General features: G+C 35.7%; 1 protein-coding gene across 1 annotated transcript; it reads right to left on the bottom strand.

Moving 5' to 3' along the window:
- Positions 1-2328: 2328 nt before the first annotated feature.
- On the bottom strand, positions 2329-9926 carry LOC102217909 (alpha-2,8-sialyltransferase 8F-like). Its single transcript, XM_005796754.2, has 7 exons — positions 9309-9926; positions 6988-7062; positions 6783-6857; positions 5835-5979; positions 4155-4267; positions 3987-4079; positions 2329-3646 (listed from the first exon to the last, which is right to left on the bottom strand). The coding sequence occupies exons 1-7, from the start codon at positions 9407-9409 to the stop codon at positions 3169-3171; spliced, it is 1080 nt and encodes a 359-aa protein (XP_005796811.1). The 5' UTR covers positions 9410-9926; the 3' UTR covers positions 2329-3168.
- Positions 9927-20138: the final 10212 nt, after the last annotated feature.

Raw genomic sequence — 20138 nt, 5'->3', positions numbered from 1 at the left:
GGTTTTAGTATTTTCTTTTTGCTGTAACTATAAAATTGGCCATTCATGCACCTGCCTGCGGTTTCTGTCTTCCTGTTTTTCGTTGTACACCTGAGTTACTGATGAGTGTTAACAAGCTGTGGTTGTTTGTTGACATGATGAATGCACATAGTTACATTTCTTAAAGAGGCAACAGATATAAAAAAAAACAAAACGGTTTGTTCACATGGTTGGGTTCTCTGCCAGTAAAATGTTGATCTTTTATTTGATTGTTTATTTTTTTATTGTTTGAAGAAAGATAAACCATCAAACAAAGAAAAGCAACCAACATTAACCCTCAGAACTAAAGAATAAACTACAAATCACTTTTAATATAAACATACTCCATAAAAGGTCATTTTTGTACCTTACAGGTGCATTTGTAAAGAAACAGCATATAAAAAAATGAGGGATAATTTTTCAGTCATGTTTTCATTACGTTTTTTATTCATTTATAGATGGCACAATTTCAAATTCAATATTCAATTAACAAGGAAAATTAAATTAGCTTTTAGGTAAATGCGTCAACATCTGCAGATTCAACATTTATTATGAGAGCGCACTTCCAGTTATCGGTTAACTAATTTGCATATAAGCTAAATATCTTTTGCTTCAAACTAGATATTTAGTTTGCTAACGAAATATTTGGAGCTAAATATTTATTTTGTAAACAACAAATTTATCTTCAGATTAAATATTTAGCTTGCAACTAAATATTTAGTTTGTGAACTAAATAATCCAAATTATTACCATTAATTTTGGACTACGGGTATGTAACTTTCCAACAGCACCTGGGTTAGTGACAAACTGCAAAAGTGCAAAAATATGTTAAATTTTAGATGTTACGTGGTGCATAGTGTCTTTTTCAGATTCTTCCCTGATATTCCTGTCTGCACACATAGCAATGGCGCCTGTGTGGCAATGGACAGTAGCAAGACTGTGTAGGAAAATTGACTCTTAGACCTAATAAAAGCTAAAATAAAATAAATAAATAAAAAAATCAAAGAAAGTATGTCCGCACTACTTAATAAATAAAAAGAAACTTACTTATTGTGAAGTATATAGTGGATAAAAGTAGTCAGGAGGATACCCAAAAGGAGAGAAGGCAAATACCGTAAAAGTCGTCGTTTCATACCTCCTTCTCCTGCTGAGGACCCTCTTATGGCGGGATCAAAGTTGTTGATCTGTAAGATTGTTGTTGATCTTACAGTTGTTTTGTGGATATAAATCTCACACACACTCGCTCAGTGGGGTTCTGACTGACAAACTGACATCCCGCTCGGATCTCCGGTCGTTCGGTTCAGTCTACGTGCTCGCACGGTTCTCTTCGCCGCTCACTTCGGATCTGTCCGCGCTTGCGCAGCGTGAGTTGTATGTAAATGAACCACACTACCAGCCAATCACAGACAGGCATTGCAAATACTACATTCAATTCGATGAAAAACAGCCAATAACAACCAGCAAATTTGACATCTTTCCGCTGTATTGCAACCAATCACAGTCCACCTGTTCTTGAGCGGCAACAAGACAAAAATGGCAGAAATTGCCATTTTGGAGGCAATTTTGCAGGCAAAATAAAAAATATTTCGGTTTTAGTTTTCTTATTTGCAGATCTTGTCAGTGAAATCGCGGATTACTTGACCGATTTTAAAAGAAAAGTAACAAACCCAACACAAGTTTTTGACATTATAAAACTGGCAGTAACACAGAATCAATGGTGTGTAGTTGTAAAAAAAAAAAAAAAAAAAAAGACCAAAAAATGATATAAATAACACTAAAAAGTAATTTTAATAATCGGGTTAGAACTGATGGCATCTTATTAGTTACAGACCACTGTTGAAAGTTATTGCAAATATTACAGGAAAAAAAATATTTAATTGAATTCTGCAGTCTGTATACATGTATACAGAATTACTTGGTTAAAATAATGAAGTTGAACAACTATGAAAAATAAAACCACGCCAGGAAATGTTTGAAATCTCAAAGTGATTTTTTATATTTGATAACTAATAAACCATTGACTCACAGTGATTTTTTTTTAACTTCAAGTCAGTTGTGTCTTTGCTCTGTAATGGTTACTTGTTTGACCTAATACATTTAACATCTGGTTTAATTTTAGGGTAATGATAGAAGTGCATTTGAATCTGTTGCCAGAAGTCTGGCCACATTTATCTTGACATTGGACAATTAATGACATTTTACATAATTACTGCTGTAGGAGCCAAAGTTGTTAAAAATATTTTGTGAAATATTTTTGTTCTATTGGATCACTGGTATGAGTGGTGCGATGTTCAATGAACAAATTAGGCAGTTAGTCCAGTTTTTTATTTTATTGAACAATCAGAAATTACAGCAGCTGCGTTAAGTTACAACACAGAGAAATAACGTTGGAAAAACAGATAAAGAACAAATCAAAACCACTCATTCTTTGCAGCAACACTTTCCTGCCTCAAAGTGGCAGTATAATATTTTTTCTGGACTTGTAACTCTAAACAATTTAGGTGCTTTTGGATCAAAAGCACCTAAGGTGTGTTATAATTTCTGTAAAAAATTGTGCAATTTGTATTTTCATTTTCTTTTAATCTATTCTGATCTTTATGTTTAAGGCAGGACAGGCACAATCTTTCATCTTAAGTCCGCCATAGTGAAAAAAGTGTTCAGTACCAACACATTCATGTTGTTTATTTAAAACAAATTACCTTTTCAAAGTGGTTAAATGTATTAAACAACCTATTACATTCAGTTTGCTGGTATTTTTATTTAGTCACAATATTCTTCTAAAGGAGGTATTTGGTTTCCATTAAAACACAGTAACCCTGACTCAAAACCCATCACTAACAATGATGTAACATAAGGCACTAAACAATGATAGCCTCACAAAGGCTACCATTGACTATCATTACATAGTCTCTTCCAGACATCAACTTGAACAAAACATAAATAAAGTTGTGAAAGAAGATGAAATCCGTACTAGTTATTGTCTTATTTTTGTTGCATGTTGATGTCAGTATAAGTTTTGTGGATGCAGATAGGTTCTGGTCTGTGGAGTTAGTCAGTCTATTCCTTACAGGCTTGTAATTAAAAGAAAGTCTTGATGGTTGGGTTCACCTGAGGCAACTGAGAAGGCACGTGGCTCTTTGCCTGAGGAGTCTAGTTGGGCTCTGCTTTGCAGTGTCCAAGGTGTAATTTGAGAACACCCTGACTGTGCAACCGCAACAAGTGGTTAAACTCATCTGGCATGGCGTGGAACTTTGTTTTGGTTTTTCTGTCATCATAATAGTGGTTAGTCAGAGTTTGAAAGCTGTATGGGTGAAAATCGAAGGGCCAGAATCCATACAGCTGTACGTTGTCACAGAGCTCCAGAGCTAGGCTTGTCATTATGATACCGGTGCTGAGCCGTATCGTTCTCAGGCCCTGAGAGCGCCAGAAGAGGGCCAGGTTATGGAGGTAACCCGGGTTGAAGAAGATAGGTCGAACGGGGCTTTCAAAGTCCTCAAGTGTGTAAAAAGCTCGGAGAGACACAGGAGTGTTGTGGCCAAACGAGAAGGCGGGAAGAAGCAGCAAGGAGTCGCCATAGCTGCGCAGACTTTCCACAAATTTACGTCGACGTCCCATTAGAGCCCCAAACCTAGAAACAAGGTGACCAGTGAAGAAAAACGACTAAAGTTAGGATATTTAAAGCCCTATTTGCATTATCTCCAGACCCTATATAATAAATAAGTTACTCCCCAAAGTCTGACATTTATGTATGCATTTGCATGTGGTAACCAATGCTTGAAATTTTGCTGAAATTTACAGACATCTCCAGATATGATGTCAATGCGCTGTTTCACATCAACTCAGGGAATGACTTGAGTTGATGTTCAAACTACTTTGCCAGCGCTAGCCAGCTGTGTAGCAGAAGGCTACAAACAGAAGAAAGTAACTTTTACCTCCAAAAATTACCTTAAAATGGGAACAGTACTCACTTTTCCATGAGGATGCTTGGATTTGCTGTCACTAGGTCCGTGTTGATGCCAACATGTTTCTCGTACCCATTTGACAAAGGAGGCAGATTGCACCTGTCAAAGTAACACGAGGAAAGCTACTGTTGGATGGAGTTTCAAAATGTGGAAAAACCTGGAAAATGTTCTCACCTGATAACAAACTCGGCTGAATCAATCATTTTGCCACAGCTACTGTTTGCCAGAATCCCACCATTCCCAACAACAGCACATGTATGCCAGGTTTTATTTGGGAAAGGATGCCCCTGGAAAAGAGCAGAAACAGAAAACTTTAAACACATATGGTTTCCATTTGATCTTGTTGAATTTTAGGATGTTTACAAGAATGTAAATCCAAAGTATAAATGGTGAGAAATCTACATGTGACAGGTTTTTTTTAAATATATATATATATATATATATATATATATATTATGGATATGAAGTTTGTCAAAATCTGTTTATTATTCTTTGAATTTATTTTGTTTAGTCAGCAAGTTTTTTTTTATACTTTATTTCAAACAAATAACATAAACATACATACAGACGTTAACTCAATGACATATATTAAAATTTTATAATAATAAAAACAAATAAAGAATGATTACAGACATTAAGGGTGTTTATGTTGAAGTCTAGAAAGACAAACGTTAAATAAATATATATACATTGGTAAAATAAAACGGTGTGTACTTTTCAGTTAGGTTTTCATAACAAAAAGTGTCAAAAATATATTCAAATACATATGAAGAAGGGTATATTAGAGCAAAAAGAACAATAAAAGCACTAAAAGAAAATGAAAAAATAACAGAGGGATCTGCTTATGAGATGAAGTTAAATTTTTGGAGAAGAGTTAAAGAGTCAAGTTTCTTATTATTAAAGTTAAGTTTTTCCACAGAGGCAATACACATTTTGAAGTCAGTTTCTTGAAAATTATTAAAAGAGGGGATTTTTCTCACTCCATTTCATCTTGTGGACATAATATTTTGCTAGGATTACAATAAGATTCACTATATATATTTCATCTAAAGAAAAAGTTGAACTATTAAAGATGAGTAAAATATGTAAATTTGATAAAACAATATTTTTTCTATAAGGAGTTTTTTCAAGCCACACCAAAATATTGTAGAGTGAGATAGTCAGCAAGTTATTTCTCCAGACTTTTATTACTGTTTCACGTTCTGTTATGCTGCTTTTGACAGTTGCCATAGTAACCAGTAACTGACAGCTCGTCCCCTTTATCTATTTTCTGTCCGGGCTGTAACTGTGGGGCAGTAGCTGCTGGACTGATGTTAACCACCACATTGATTTCCTCTTTTGTTAGAATAGATAAAATAAACTTTAATGTGTCTGTCATAAAGTGAACCTGCTGGACCTGAGACGAACACCGAAGGATTACATCTGGTGCCCTGACCCAGATTACACATATACTGAAATATTTCCCTCTAATTAATCTACATAATATGAGTTTCACTATCCGAAATGACTGACAAAGCTTCTTAACCTTTTAAGGTCGACGCCCGCCCTGTGGCGGGCATGACGTCATGTTTCTGTGTGTGTTTTTTGCTCCAATGTGATAATAAATTTTGTCAAAATGAAACAAACACTGTAAAATCACAAAGTTTAGGATGTTCTGAAAATAATGATACCAAACAAGGTAAGGTAAATAGTTTTTATGGTGGAAATATAAGGGTAAATTCAAAATTAGACCAAAACGGCCATTTAGACCCAAGACTCCAAAGGGAAAGCTTCATAAATCAAGTACAATATTCAGATGCAGATCAAAAGGTGGAACTATTATCTGGTATCAAATGGAAATTGAAAATGACCTACTTTAAAAAAGGTGCTGAAAATCTCCAGGTTTACTTGAAGGGTTCTCTTCTTCTCTCCATCATAAACAAGCTTTGTTCCCACTGGAGTGTTTGCCTGGGTAATTGTAGCCTTCTCTAAACCATGGCACTTTGCGCTCAGCTGCGACCTGGGGAGCCACAAATAGTCGGATGATTCAGTGCAACATAAAATATACCTGGACAGAAACATTTACTTAGGCATCAAATTTGGTAGATTCCTGTATAATTAAATGTTTTAATTTCTTTAAAGTAATGCATAAAGCTGTGCATTATGATTTGTTTCATTACTCTTATAGGAAGTTGTAAGGGTATAAATAGATGATGGACTCTAGTTCCTCTTTCATAAAATGTTTCAATTGCACTGGCTTGGGATTTTTGTTCCTCTTTTTTATAAAAAGCAAAACTAATCCTCATTGCATCTTTAAAGGGGCAGTATTATGTATTTTCCAAGCACACAGTGCCATTTTATTGCACAATGAAGAATGTTACTTTCAGTTTTATAAAAATGCTGCATATATCAAACATAACTTAAAAGAATTTGACTTTGCAATTTGACATCTCAAAATTGGCTTCTGTCTCTTTAAGAAGCTCCTGCTCTTTTTGACACTTCATCACAATTGAATGTCTCCATTATGCCATTTAGAACAGTTCTTAGGAGCATTTGGACTGAGATCTACAGTAGTTAGTATAATAAGCTCAGCAGACACGCAGTTGTTTGCTAACTGCTGCTGCCACTAGTCTGGAGGAGCTTTGTGAAAATATGCGGTGATTTAGGAGAGCAAGTGTTTAGGACCATGACATAAAGCTCAAAAGTCAATTTCACAGGATATTGGTCCTTTAAGGTCACATTTCACAAATTGCTTAAAAACTGAAACGAACATTTAAAAAAAAAAAAAGTTGTTTTAGTTTAATTAATTTGACTCAATCTTACCTGAACTTTTGGTAAGGCTCTTCTTGTTTCTTCCAGGCTTTTGAATACTGTTCTAAGACTTTGTTTATTTTTTCTCTGTAATAGATAAACACATCCAGTTACTCTATGACTTTTGTAAACACAGTATTCCTAACATGGCAAGACATGATTATGGTGTAAACAAGGCGAGTCATGTAAATAAAAACCGTTGTTAGTTAGTTCCCACCTGCAGTCTTTGCATAAAGCAGACGTTGGAGGAGCACTTTTCTTTTGAGGAAGTGATCGCTTAGGTTGCACATTACTGAAGAAAAAAAACATAAATTTGAATAAGAATACAAATTCACATTTGTTTCTTGTTTCTTTTGCTGCAATCATCACACAAAGACCTGCATGTGATCGGGTCTTTATGACTAAACCTTTAAACATTCACTGCCTCACTAAAGTCTTTATGCTTCTTAAATTCTTACATGTTGTATTGTTACAATCACCATCTTCACTGTTTTTCATATAACAGGCCCATTCAAAGCAGTAAAATAGAAGAGCACACTATCTGACACTGGTGTGTGTTTCTAGAATCCCCTTTTGAGCTATTTCCTTAATAAGTCTGCTCATTGGTAAATATTGTCCACTTGTGTGCAAGAAAATCTCAGTATAAATCCAGCTGTTCTCTAAAAGGTTGAAGTTATGGACAAGAAAACAAGGTTATGATAGATTTGTTTTTAATTTTATTTCGTTGTGACTTTTTGTCTAATTAGATTAGTTTTAATACATTTTTATTGTGTGTTTGCTAGTTTTTATTAGTTATTATTAGTTGACTATTAGTTTCACTTTAGTTTTTACTACTAATAGTAGTTTTAGGTTTTTCATACTTTAGTTTACTTTCAGGTGCTGAATTCAAAAAGGTCAAAGTATTGTATTTTGTGTATATCAATTTCAGTTTTTGCTATTTTGTTAGTTAACTATTATAACCTTGGATATAAAAAGCAGAGTTAGGTTAAAGACAACATGCCAACTTCTAATTGTCTCTCAGGGCAATGTTTAATCCATCCTCTGAGATTTGAAAATATATGTTACAACTCCAAACCTACTCAGACCTGCTGCCCACCTAAATTTACTGGTTAGAAAATGGGTCAGTAATCAGAGGCTCCTGGTAACTCTGGAGGAGGTGAAGGAAACTTTGAAGACTGGAGGAGACCTACATCTCACGAAGGGGAATTCATCGACACGGCAATTATTAGTTGTACACCCCACAAATCTGGCTTTGATCCAGAGTGACAAGAAGAAGACCGTTGTTAAGAGAAAGTCATAGCAAGGCTTGTGTAAGAAACAGAAATGTGTAAGAAGGAGAGTCTAGAAGCTTTTTTATTGGGGTTTAACCTTGGCTGGCGTACGTGTGAGACCAAACGTCACAACCAAACAATTCAAATCACTCCAAAGAAGGAGAGATTTGGGTCGGCGATAAGAACTAAAACTTTTATCGCTTTAAAATACCACAAACATCTTTTGTGGTATTACTGTGATAACAATAAAGGTGACAAAAATAATGATTGGGAACACTTTATTTGAAGACAATGTCATAAACATGATGTAACACCTGTTGTGAACACGGAGTCTTTATGAATGTTTATGACAGGTGTCAATATTTACCAAATGACACTTTTAATACAAAGGTTAAAGTGTCATTATTTATCTGCAAGACTGGGTAAGATTCAACTTTTAGGGTTTAGATCATTGCATATTTATCTGTTAAAATGGCCCAGTCAAAGTCCATCCAATTCGGCTGAAGTGAAGTATGGGCAAAAATGTCGAACTAATATAAAAATACCCTCAAATAAATATTTCAGAGTATTACTTCTGCAACCTTTACTACAAATCTATGCAACACTACTTTGCTTAAGTTAATCGCACACACTTTCAATAAAAATATGCGGAAGTTTGTGGTCTTAAGGTTAAAAAGGTTTGAGAGGTATGAAATGCTTTTGCATGCACACTGTAAGTTAACAACCAATCTGCAAACACTTATGCAAGCAGTATTGACATCTATTCATGTCTCAGCAGGAGACTTCCTGCGTTCTGTGGTATGTATGACTGTCTCGTGTTCTCAGTGCTTCCTCTTCCTGTTTTGTAAGTCTGAACCACATGGTGACCTTTTAATTTTAGGTAAGTTTGTATTTGTAAATGTGACATGTTTCATAGACTTTGACTTTTGCTGTTCTAAATTTTAAGGAAATTGATTCTCTTGCTTCTTTGTTGCAGAAAAACATATTAATAAAATGTTTAGTAATATTTCTGATGATCAACCTAACAACATTGTTCCTATGTAATATCATTGTAAAACTATCTTTGGGATTCAGACATTGAATGATGAGTTGTGTATTCTGGAAACCGTTACTTTTCTTTCCATGGGATCACTTCCTCTACTTGTTCTGCCTTGAAAGCCTCTTTGACTCCTATTGTTAAACCCCAGCAGTGTGACTTTTCCTTCATTGCACATGATTAATGTCCTAACCAAAGTGTGGTTCTGTTTCATGTCTAAGAGGAACTTACTTGTTCTCTAGCGTGTACCAGATGAAAGTGGTCAGCAGGCTCGCCAGCAGGAGGATAGTGATCATCAAAGAGAGGAGGGGCTTCAAGATCTGTCCCCTCATACCTTCCTTACCCGTTAGCCCCTCTCTCCTTCTGGTTCTCCTCTCCTTCACTCTATCTGCTGTCCGCCACGGCCGCTATGATTCCAGTTTTCTTCGTCCTTTCTGTGTTTGCTGCCTCATATGTAATCTTTCCCAGCAGCGTCCAGCTGTTTTCTAACACTTTTCTTCAAATCACTTCATTTTTTCTGTCTGCGAGGCATCACCACTGAGTGTTTCCTCTCAAATGTTGGAGGTACAAGTCAAAGCCTGCTCAGTCATCCCCCCCTCTTCCTCTTGTGCAGACACGTCTCTGTAGCTCTTCTTTTCCTTTCTCTCCTCCCTGGGTTCAGTTCAGCTTCGTCGAAAGTGTGGTTTTGTCGATCTTCCTCATCTGTTAATCCTTTTCATGTCTTTTTGGTCCAGTCGATGTTTTTTGTTTTCTGTCTCTTTTTCTTTCCACATTTGCCCACAGAGACAAACTCAAACAACCCTACTTTCCACCAGAGTCCCACAGGGAGAGCTGTTTCTGTTCTCCGCCCCCACCGCCTCAGCCTTCTCCCTTTGCTTGCCCCTCCCGCCCCATCTGTCCTCCGCCCACTCCCCTTAAGCCCCCTCTCCCTTCTCCTGTTTTCACAAAGGGGAGGTAGGGCAGTAACATGATTTCCCAGTACTGAATTAGACCACAGTTTGCCTCTTGTACTTCTAATGCCCCCCAAATCTCACCCACACTTCCAGAAGCCGCCTTTATTCTAATGGCAAACTCCTCCAGCTGTACCAGCTTTGTGAATTAAAAAATAAATTACTTTTTCTTATTTTGGAAGAGGATGAGGATTACCAATTAACTCGGTGTGACGTTGGCAGAACATTAAGCCAATAAACCATTAAGACAAAGATTTAACTTTTCACTTGCTTTGTTCGCTGTTCTGGAAAAAGGAATTAACTCTTCTCTCGCCCATATGGACTGCATTCACAATAAACTCCCACTGAAAAACAGAACTTCTAAGACCTCCTGCATCTGTATGTCATTGGATTTTGGCTCTAACAACACAGTCAGCAAACAGCAAAATAAATGAATCATGCGTTGTGCCTGCATCCTGAATAAGCAAAGCTGGGCTAAAATAGTCTCACCACACACACAACCCAAAACAAAGGAGTCTGTGGAAAGTTTTCTTTAAAGGCACATGAGTCTGGAGGAAAATGTGTTCTGTTTAAGTAAGGCTAAGTTTAATTCTGATCAGATTTAGTTAGGACTCCGGGTATGCAAAACTAAAACCTCTCCCTCTTTTGCATTTGGGTACTACAAAATCCTACATTCAGAGATCTAAAATTATTTCTTTCTGGGTGGAAGTCAAACAAAATTATTGGGTATAAGAACAAAATGAAACGCCAGTGGGAGGAAAATCCACATATTCGCATGACCTGTCATGCATCACAGGACACCAGCAGAAATTTCAACAACAAAAAAAAACTGTCATGCAAATGTTGATGCAATAGAAAGGTTGGGCAAATACAGTCAAAGCTGCTGAGCACTTGTTCTGCTTTGGCAATCTGTTGATGCAAATTTCCAGATCTAACATCTGATATCCACGCATTACAGTCTGTCAGTGATTAGCGTTTTCCAGACAGTGCCATTTCCATCTCAAGATCCCATTAGCTTTTTAACAATATTAAACCCAAACAAGCTATTTTTCATGATGACGTTTATAATCTCGTAATGCAGCAGACTTCCCAGCATTGCCCAACTTTCTTGCATGTTGAAATCCCTCTGATGCCTAAATTTTAAGGAATGGACGGCTGTGTCATCAAGACAAAGCTTTTTTGGCTCTGTAGATGGGCAGAAAAGGTCAGAGTAAATACAGAAAGAAATCTGTATAGGGGTAAATATCGTTTTCTACCACTGTTTTTGTTGCAAATACCAGGAAACACTAGGTCATTGTCACTCATTGTCCTTTTTTGTCCAGTTTCCCAGAGTCTTAAAGTAGGACAAATATTCATTTCCTTCCAGCAGACTGACTGAACTCTGTTGTTTCTTTGTTCCTGGCCACACTGGTGTTACATAAACCAAATCAATTATGTCATGCAGTTAGAAGTAATCATTGAATCTGAAAATTGCTTGGGAAACAGTTTGCTATCTTCCTCTCACCGTCCGAGTGTCTGTCTGCACGCAGGCTGTGAAAGAAGTGCAGAAAATACATTAAAAAGAGTCTTAAGTTTAATATTGTGCAACTTCACTATGAGAGACAGAAATGGAAAATATGTTTTGGAAAATATGTACACCTACGAGAATTTTTAGTTCACAGTAATTTTTTATATCTCTGTTGTTCTTCTCCTGATCCCGGTTCAGAGAATATTATTAAATGAAAGCATGAATCCACTGGCTTACATTAGAGGTGTTCAAAGTGTGGCTCAGGGGCCATTTGTGGCTTGTGAATAATAAACATTTGGCCAACAAAATAGAAAACAATTGATTACCCCAAAAATATGAAAATGGCCTGTTTTGCTTTTAATAAAGCAACAATCTGAAGACCTTTTTATGGTTTGGATTTTTAATGATATAAAGTTTTCATTAAAAAAATATTATACTTGAGTAGGTAAAAGTATAAAAAGTAAAAATCTAAATAAACAATATTTTTCATTTTTAATTTAGTGACTTTTTATGGCCCGCCAATAGTTTCAATTTTCCAGTTTTGACCTCCAGGACAAAAAGTTCGGACAATTGGAGACAATCTACGTCAATCTTTCAGTCTGATAGTCTGGAGAGTGATTTATTTATTAAAATGGTGCTCCTCTTTTGAACACAACAGCTTGATTGATTGATGTTTGTACATTACAGTTTACGTGACTGCTACTTCAATATGGATAATGCACCATGTCAGAAAACTCAAATAATCTCATCACATCTCAGTTGACTAGAGTACATTATGAATGTGGTGGAAAAAGGTCCATCATGGACAAATCCCTGTGAAATGTTTCCATGCAGAACTGTACTATTTATTTTGTTATACTGCTTACTGTGCAAGGTGAATAAATCTAATTTAATTTAATCTTATCCAACACCTTGTTTAATCAATATCACAATGACTTAAGGCACCACTACTCCTCTGTTGTTTAATATCAATGTATACTGGCCAGTGCAATTAAAAATAGTAACAAATATGAATCTAAAATGATTCCAATCACCACTTTAATGTGGAACTGATTTATTTACACATCACATTTTAACTAAAGACTCAAAATAAATACAGCTTTTTTCATTTCTGCCACTTTTCAAAACACATTTGTAGAGTTCTTGAACCATTAATATTTTTCCAAAACACAAAGACTTCACCACTTACATGACATGGCCTGAAGAAGTCTATTTGTTCTTAAAATTTGAATGCAAACAAGCATGGTTAAATACTGTAAAATGCAAAGTTAGTTGTACCAGAGCTAAAAAACCTGTGTCTGAGCGCTAAGGTCTAGAAAGCAAGATTTCTACTCCTGGTTCTGTAATTCTTTGGGTTTTTATGGGTACTTTGGAGCCCTGGGGGCTAGATAAAGAACTGCTTCAGGAAAAAACATGCAAGACAAATAAGACCAAGAAAAATACATATTTTTCTGATGAAGTAGCTGTTGGTCTCATTAGGCGGGATAATTTTTTATCTTAAAAGCACTTGTCTTGTTTTTGTCCCCTAAGGCCAATGCAAAACTTCTTTCACAGTGAAGTGTACGACAGAGCATATCCGCTTCTAATCAATGAACTGCTTATGTTTTTGTCCATTGGTTCTTCCTGAACAACCTAATAAATCCCCTCATAATATGGCACATCTGCTTTGCATTACTACCTCATAAAAAGTTATTTTATTGAAGTAAATAAAGAACCAGAGTTTGTTTTTTGGTCTGGGTCAGAGTTCGATTGCGCGTTCACACCTCCACAAACAAACTGAACATTCTAGGCAAATGAACTGGAGTTGGATTAAGGTCATTCAACCTTGATTTAATCCCATGCAAAGCCATACAAATAACCAGTGAGCGATAGTTATAATTCACTTTCAACAGCATGCAAAACACTTGAAGTGACTCCAACAACAGTCTGACATATTGAATTATGAATTCAGCTAATGGTATATGGCTACTGTGAAGGAAAAATTTAGTAACAATGTTTAAATGAATTTGAATGTACACTTTATGATGTTTCTATTAAAGGTTTGCACTCAGTTGCAGCTCAACAGGACATATGCTCTTCTGACCCTCCTCAAATAAGTGAAGAACAGGGTGTTCAGCAGTTAGAAATGTGAGACATGGCTAAGGTGATAAGCCTAGTTAGTAGAAATTCAGTTTCTAGTATCTGTTTAGCCATCAGCAGAGAGGCCTTTTTGGAGAAACGCCTAAAGTTGAGCTGTGAATGTGTATGCAACTCTGCTCCACTGCAACTTACAGATAAGTAACGTATAGATTTTCACCTGACACTTGAGCCAGGGGGTGTGACGAGGTAATGTGTGATGTATCCTATGTAAATGAGGGGACGTTCAGCCCCAAGTCAGAACTCATCCGATTCTCACTGAGATGTGAGCTTCGTATGTTTTCTCCATTTGCAAATGTTAATTAAAGCAGTGTTTGATCTCTTTTAAAGCTGAAGTTTGGTCTTGAATTTTGTGCAACTTAACACTTTCAACAGCATGCAAAACACTTGAAGTGACTCCAACAACAGTCTGACATACTGAATTATGAATTCAGCTAATGGTATATGACTACTTGTGGACACTTTGAATTAGCTTTGAACTTTCATTTATCATTAAAACTGCAGTATGCAACTTTTATCAAAAATATTTGTTTATGTATTTGTTGAAACTGTCACTATGTTGTGACAGTATGGCCTGGGACAAATAATCTGTGAAATAATCAAGCTCCTACACCTTCTCTAGAAACAACCAATCAGAGTGAGGAGGCAAGTCTTAGCGCTGTCAATCATCCGCTGTGTGGCACTGCTCCTCCCCTTGTCTCTCCCTGCTTTGCTGGAGCTAGCAGTCTGTAGTGGATAGTCTGGCTACTTAGCATAGCCACAGATGACAGTGGAATGGTAAATTCTTTCTCTGCCATTAGCACAATTAGCAGCGAGTACATAAGGTTGATGAACAGCTGTCAGACCTTTCTCCTCGCTCTGATTGGTTGTTTTTGGTCGGTGCATTTCTTCAGATGGCAGTAGTAGCTCAGGAAGGAGGTGGAGGTGATCAATTTTTTCACAGATTATCTGTCTCATACCATATTGTCACGACATGACATACTGAACAAATATGTAAAAAAAAATATTTTATATACAGTACAGACCAAAAGTTTGGACACACCTTCTAATTCAATGGGTTTTCTTCATTTTCATGACTATTTATAAGGCAAGAAATCCTACTTATTAACCTGACAGGGCTCACCTATGAAGTGAAAACCATTCTTAAAGCGCATCAAGAAAATGCAGAGTGTGTGCAAAGCAGTAATCACAGCAAAAGGTTGCTACTTTGAAGAAACTAGAATATAAGGGGTATTTTCAGTTGTTTTACACTTTTTTGTTTAGTGCATATTTCCACATGTGTTATTCATAGTTTTGATGCCTTCAGTGTGAATCTACAATGTCAATAGTCATGAAAATAAAGGAAACTCATTGAATTAAAAGGTGTGTCCAAACTTTTGGTCTGTACTGTATATAGAAGTTACATACTGCAGCTTTACATGGGAAGTAAAAAAATTAGTGAAGTAAATTTGAATAAGGGAATATGCAGTAATTTTTAAATTAAAAGGCATGTTTTTTTCTGTATTGGCAGCCATTGGAAGTTATTAGACCTCTAGCGACACTCTAGCGATCCCAAACAGAATATTTTCTTATTCTCCAGCTGTTGGCTTCACACTTGTACTCTTCCCTGTAAATCCTCTCATAGTTTCACAAGAGATGTGCCGGAAGACATGAGCCTCAGGAGGGCAGTAGGGGAGTCATGTGGCCGAGGAACAGCTGATCCCTGTGCATTCCTCAGCTGCTTAGCATGAGGCCTGGGAGCTTGTGCCCGTTTGACCTGTTGACGCCATGCACTTCTCAGACACATGCACTGTGAAAACACAGAGCTGGCAAATGTCATGACCAAAAACCTGACGTTTGTTTCATGCAGGGTGCCGTTTGTAAAGCTATACAGTAAAAAAAATAACAACACAATCTAGGTTAATGTATTCAGTCAGAGAGAAAACAATACTGGAGTTCATTTTTTTATATTTTCACCATACATTTATAAATCTCAGAGTTCCAAACTAAATATTTAATTCCAAACTAAATGTTTAAGTTTGAGCTAAATATTTACTTTTCAAACTAAATATTTAGCTTTCAAACTAAACATGTAGTTTAAAAAGTAAATATTTAGCTTGTGAATTAAATATTTAGTTTAGAACTTTGAGATTTGTAAATGTGTGAATAACATGGTGAAAATATGACTTATTAAAAAATATTTAGTTATATTTAGATTGCTAACTAAATAATTAGTTGAAAGCTAAATATAATGTTTGGAAACTAAATATTTAGCTTGTGAATTAAACATTTAGTTTGAATTTTTTTTAATAATCTAAAGCAGTGGTTCTTAACCGGGGTTCGGTCGAACCCCAGGGGTTCGATGAGTCGGTCTCAGGGGTTCGGCGGAGCCTCTGCCGCGCAGGTAAAGACTCACTTGTGTAAAGTCGTGATGACGCGCCCCGCTTGGCCATCGCTTGCTGCAGAGGATCACGTTACATTGCTCAGCCAATCAGTGCTGCAGGGAATTTAGTGCGCGCAGCATCAGCGGCTGTCGTAGTTGTACGTCGCGTGGTTTCTTTCTTAGTATTTTAATCCATATTAAATATGTCGAGCAAAAAAAGAAGAAAATGAACAGACTTTGCTCTGAAGACGCACTTGCCAAGGTGAAGCCACGCCTCTCTGAACTGGTCTCCCAAAAACAACAGCAGACGTCACACTGATTTGCAGGTATGTCATTTGTGCAATACTTTATTCTGGTCCCAAAAAAAGTATTTTGTGGATTCAAAATGACAAAAAAACAAATTACATTTAAAATTTAAAAAATTAAATTTTTAAAATTTGTCATTCTTTGAAAAAATCCACATTTATTTTTAAATTAGTAAAATAGTAAAATATATATATATATATATATATATATATATATATATTTGGGGGGCTGAAATTCTTTTATGGGGCCAAAATATTTTTGGGGGCCAGAACAAAGTAACACTGTAACTTGCTGTGAGTTCATACCTATGTCTTGAATTTGGAAAAAAATATATATATATATATTATTTATCACTAAAGAAGGGTTCGGTGAATGCGCATATGAAACTGATGGGTTCGGTACCTCAAAAAAGGTCAAGAACCACTGCCTTTTGATTCTAAAGGCACCCTATAGTTTCACAAACCAGCAACTGTACACCTTATTTATAGCTGTGAAGCACATTTATAGTATAAACTGCCGGCACTGGTTGTAATGTCTACAAAAATGTCTGAAAATACTACAGATCTTTATGACGAAGTAAAAAAAAATTAAAATAAAGTTTTAACATTAACATTTTGCTCCACATATTCAATATATTTAAAATATATTTTTTTAAAATCATTTGAATGAAAAATACAAAAGCTTTAAACTTTGTTCGAATTTTACTCTTTCATTTTTATCTGACATGCTCACAAATTTAAAACGAAGACCGGATAAAAACCTTTAAAATTTTCTCATACAAACTTCAACCACTAGGCGGCGGCAAAACTTTTTAAGCTCTTAAAGGTACTTTTTACCTCGCAGATTTAATACTTTCATTGAAAATTGCGAACAGAAAATAGTACTATGGGTTAGGATGCTAGATGCCTGCAGTTCACAGATATAAAAGGAAAGTTTTGGAGAGAAAGTTAACTGAGAGTTCATTGTTAAATGAAATTACAACTGGTACAAGAATAAGCATGCTGGGGGAAAAAAAACCCACAGCAGCCTGAGTGGTTTTTTGTTTTTTTGTCAGAAAAAAAAACAAAAAACAAAATATATATATATATATATATATATATATATATATATATATATATATATATATATATATATATAGTACATTGTACAATTCTATTTTTACATACCGTACTTTAAAATTTAATTCAGGCAAAAGTTGTAGTTTTCTTCAATACTTTATTATACAAAATGGCATCATTTAGTCTTTTCTGACCAAAATTAAAAATCTATTTTATCATCTGTGTGCAGTCTGCTTTTGTTGCAATTTGAATTTTTTGACCAGCAGACAAATTCCAGCCAGATAACTCATGCATGCATACAATAAGCTGTCTAACACAACTGTTTTATCTGCCTCTGTTGGTTGAGTAGCACAGCAGGACAACTCCACACAAAAGGTGATGACTAAAGAGACCTTTGAGATCCAGTCACTTAAAACTTTGACACAATTTTTTTCCGATTGGGTTCTTAATGCTTTGTTTGTATTGTGTGCTTTGTTTCAGAGCTCTGAGCTGCCTTCTTGCCTTTGCCTATGAAAAAGTTTGACATGAATCATCTTACAGTAGATATTATCCTTAATGTTTGATTTATTTTATATAGCATCTTCCTTCTTAGCCGCGGGAATTACTGTAGATAAGATAGATAAACTTTAAAAATCACATTCCAGAACATACAGGTCGATTTCGGGAAGTGAGCCTTTAAACATTAATAAATTTATGCTGAACTTTTCAACCTTAATCCGTGTAAGGTAAATATTTGTGGAGTTGAAAACTGACAGATCCACCAGATGTGGAGAATGTTTGTGTTAATTTGGCATTTTGAATGGTTATCCTGCTTATTGAGAATAACATTGACATGCTTGTGTCATGTCCATCCTTTATTTCATGCCTCTAAACCTTGTGCTACCAAACCTTTGGCCCTGTCCACAAGGGAATGTATTTTTTCCAAAATGAGTTGTTGAACACATGGCACCATTTTCAGAAATGTTTTAAATTACATGGAAATACACAAAGTTTCCCAAAACAGCATTTTTACCTGAAAGTGGCACTAAAGCCTCCATATTAAGTTAGTGGTACGTACAAGAAAACAAGAATGGCGAACAACAAAGCATGAGTTGAGTCTCTTGTAAAACTTTTTGCAGCTGCTGTCAAAACTTTAATGAGGTTAAAGAGTAAGGCAGCACAAGCACAGATATGTGATCCACCATTGTTGTTTTTATGATTTTTTAAAAAAGTTATATACCAGGTTATTGGTTGGACTAATGATTCACAACAGAGGCGTTTTCTCTGTCCACTCCGGAACTAGTTTATTAAAAGGCCCACATAAGCCGCCATCTTTGTGAAGGCGCGATGCACAAAAGGTTAAAAACGTTCCAGTTTTAGCAACAAAAAAAAACTTTACAGTTTGGACGGCGCCTCAGTCTCCAAGTGTGGTGGCAAAAGCTAATTGAATTTGTAATTTCTTTGAAAGCCTTACTAGCAAAGGAGTGGACTTGAGCTGTGAGACTTGAAAACTTGTTAAACCTCAGTCACAAACGTAATCACTTTAGACTCAATTTTATACCAAAACAAATTGCTGTTACGTTTAGTAGAGAGAAAAAACAGCTAGCTTGCATTTAACTTAATCTTACACAAAGAATGATGAGTCAGAGCCAATAAAATAACTAATGAATGCTAATGAATGGTTTATGTTACGTTTCATTCAGCTTTTCCATTCAATCATGGAGTGTAAAGTAATATGTTCTGACTCAAGTGTACTCGGGAGAGATTACAAATTGGCTTTTGAATCAGATGTTAGCATAACACAGACTTTCTTTTGTTAAATTAAACTATTTCCCCTGATTGTTTTGTGCTCACAGCAGGACTCTATGAAATGTTGAACCTAAATCTAAACAAAATCAGTGCATCCTAACTGGCAGATGGCAGCACCACGTTCATTTCTAGTAAAAGCAACTTGATCAGGAAGTAAATATATTTTTACAGCTGTATTGCAAACGCAGCTTTTAAAAATTATTTATAAGTATTCAAAACGATAATTATTCTGTGATTAAATGATGAATTTAGTGAAATAACTTGTTACACTCTTAGAATTTGAAGTTTGAGAATTGAACTCGACTTAGGACTTTAGTGTGTTTACCTGGGACTTAAAGCGTACATTTGGACATGAAAGTAAATTTAAAGTAGTTTAAAGTCGCTTATTTAAAGTAGTATGTGGTACATCATAATTATTCCTCAGTCTGGGGTAGAAGCATGCAGATAAAAGATACAAAATAATAATAAAATTTGCTATTGTTTGCATGAAAAAACCTTTTGTGCATTGAATAAAAGGTTTGTGTAATAAAAAGACATAAAAACTTTTGTTGTTTCAATCATGTGGGACATCAAGAAAACCAGTTGGGTTACCAGTAATTCTTCAAATCAGTAACCACTTGGAGTGATACTTTAGTGTGGTGAATTTTTAAGCTTTTATAGCGCAGAAACTTTTCTTAATTGGTACTTAATTGTACACATGAATAGGAAAGTAAATTCCAGTGACATGCTTGCCACTCTTTGTCAACAACACTGACATGAAACAACTAATAAGCACAAATTAAAGAACAAAAGGTGACCCAAATGCTTTTCAAATGTTCTTTTTTCAAAATGATGGCAAATGTTATGCACTTTGACTCTCACCAACTCTACTGTTGTGTTGGAAAGTTAGATAACCTTGCAGCCGATCTCCAGCAGTCATTGGACGAGAGGCGGGTTACATCACAGGACCCATTA

Source organism: Xiphophorus maculatus, chromosome 16 (genome assembly GCF_002775205.1).
Source record: "Xiphophorus maculatus strain JP 163 A chromosome 16, X_maculatus-5.0-male, whole genome shotgun sequence".
Taxonomy (NCBI): Eukaryota; Metazoa; Chordata; class Actinopteri; order Cyprinodontiformes; family Poeciliidae; genus Xiphophorus; species Xiphophorus maculatus.
This window is presented reverse-complemented; position numbering and strand designations above follow the sequence as displayed.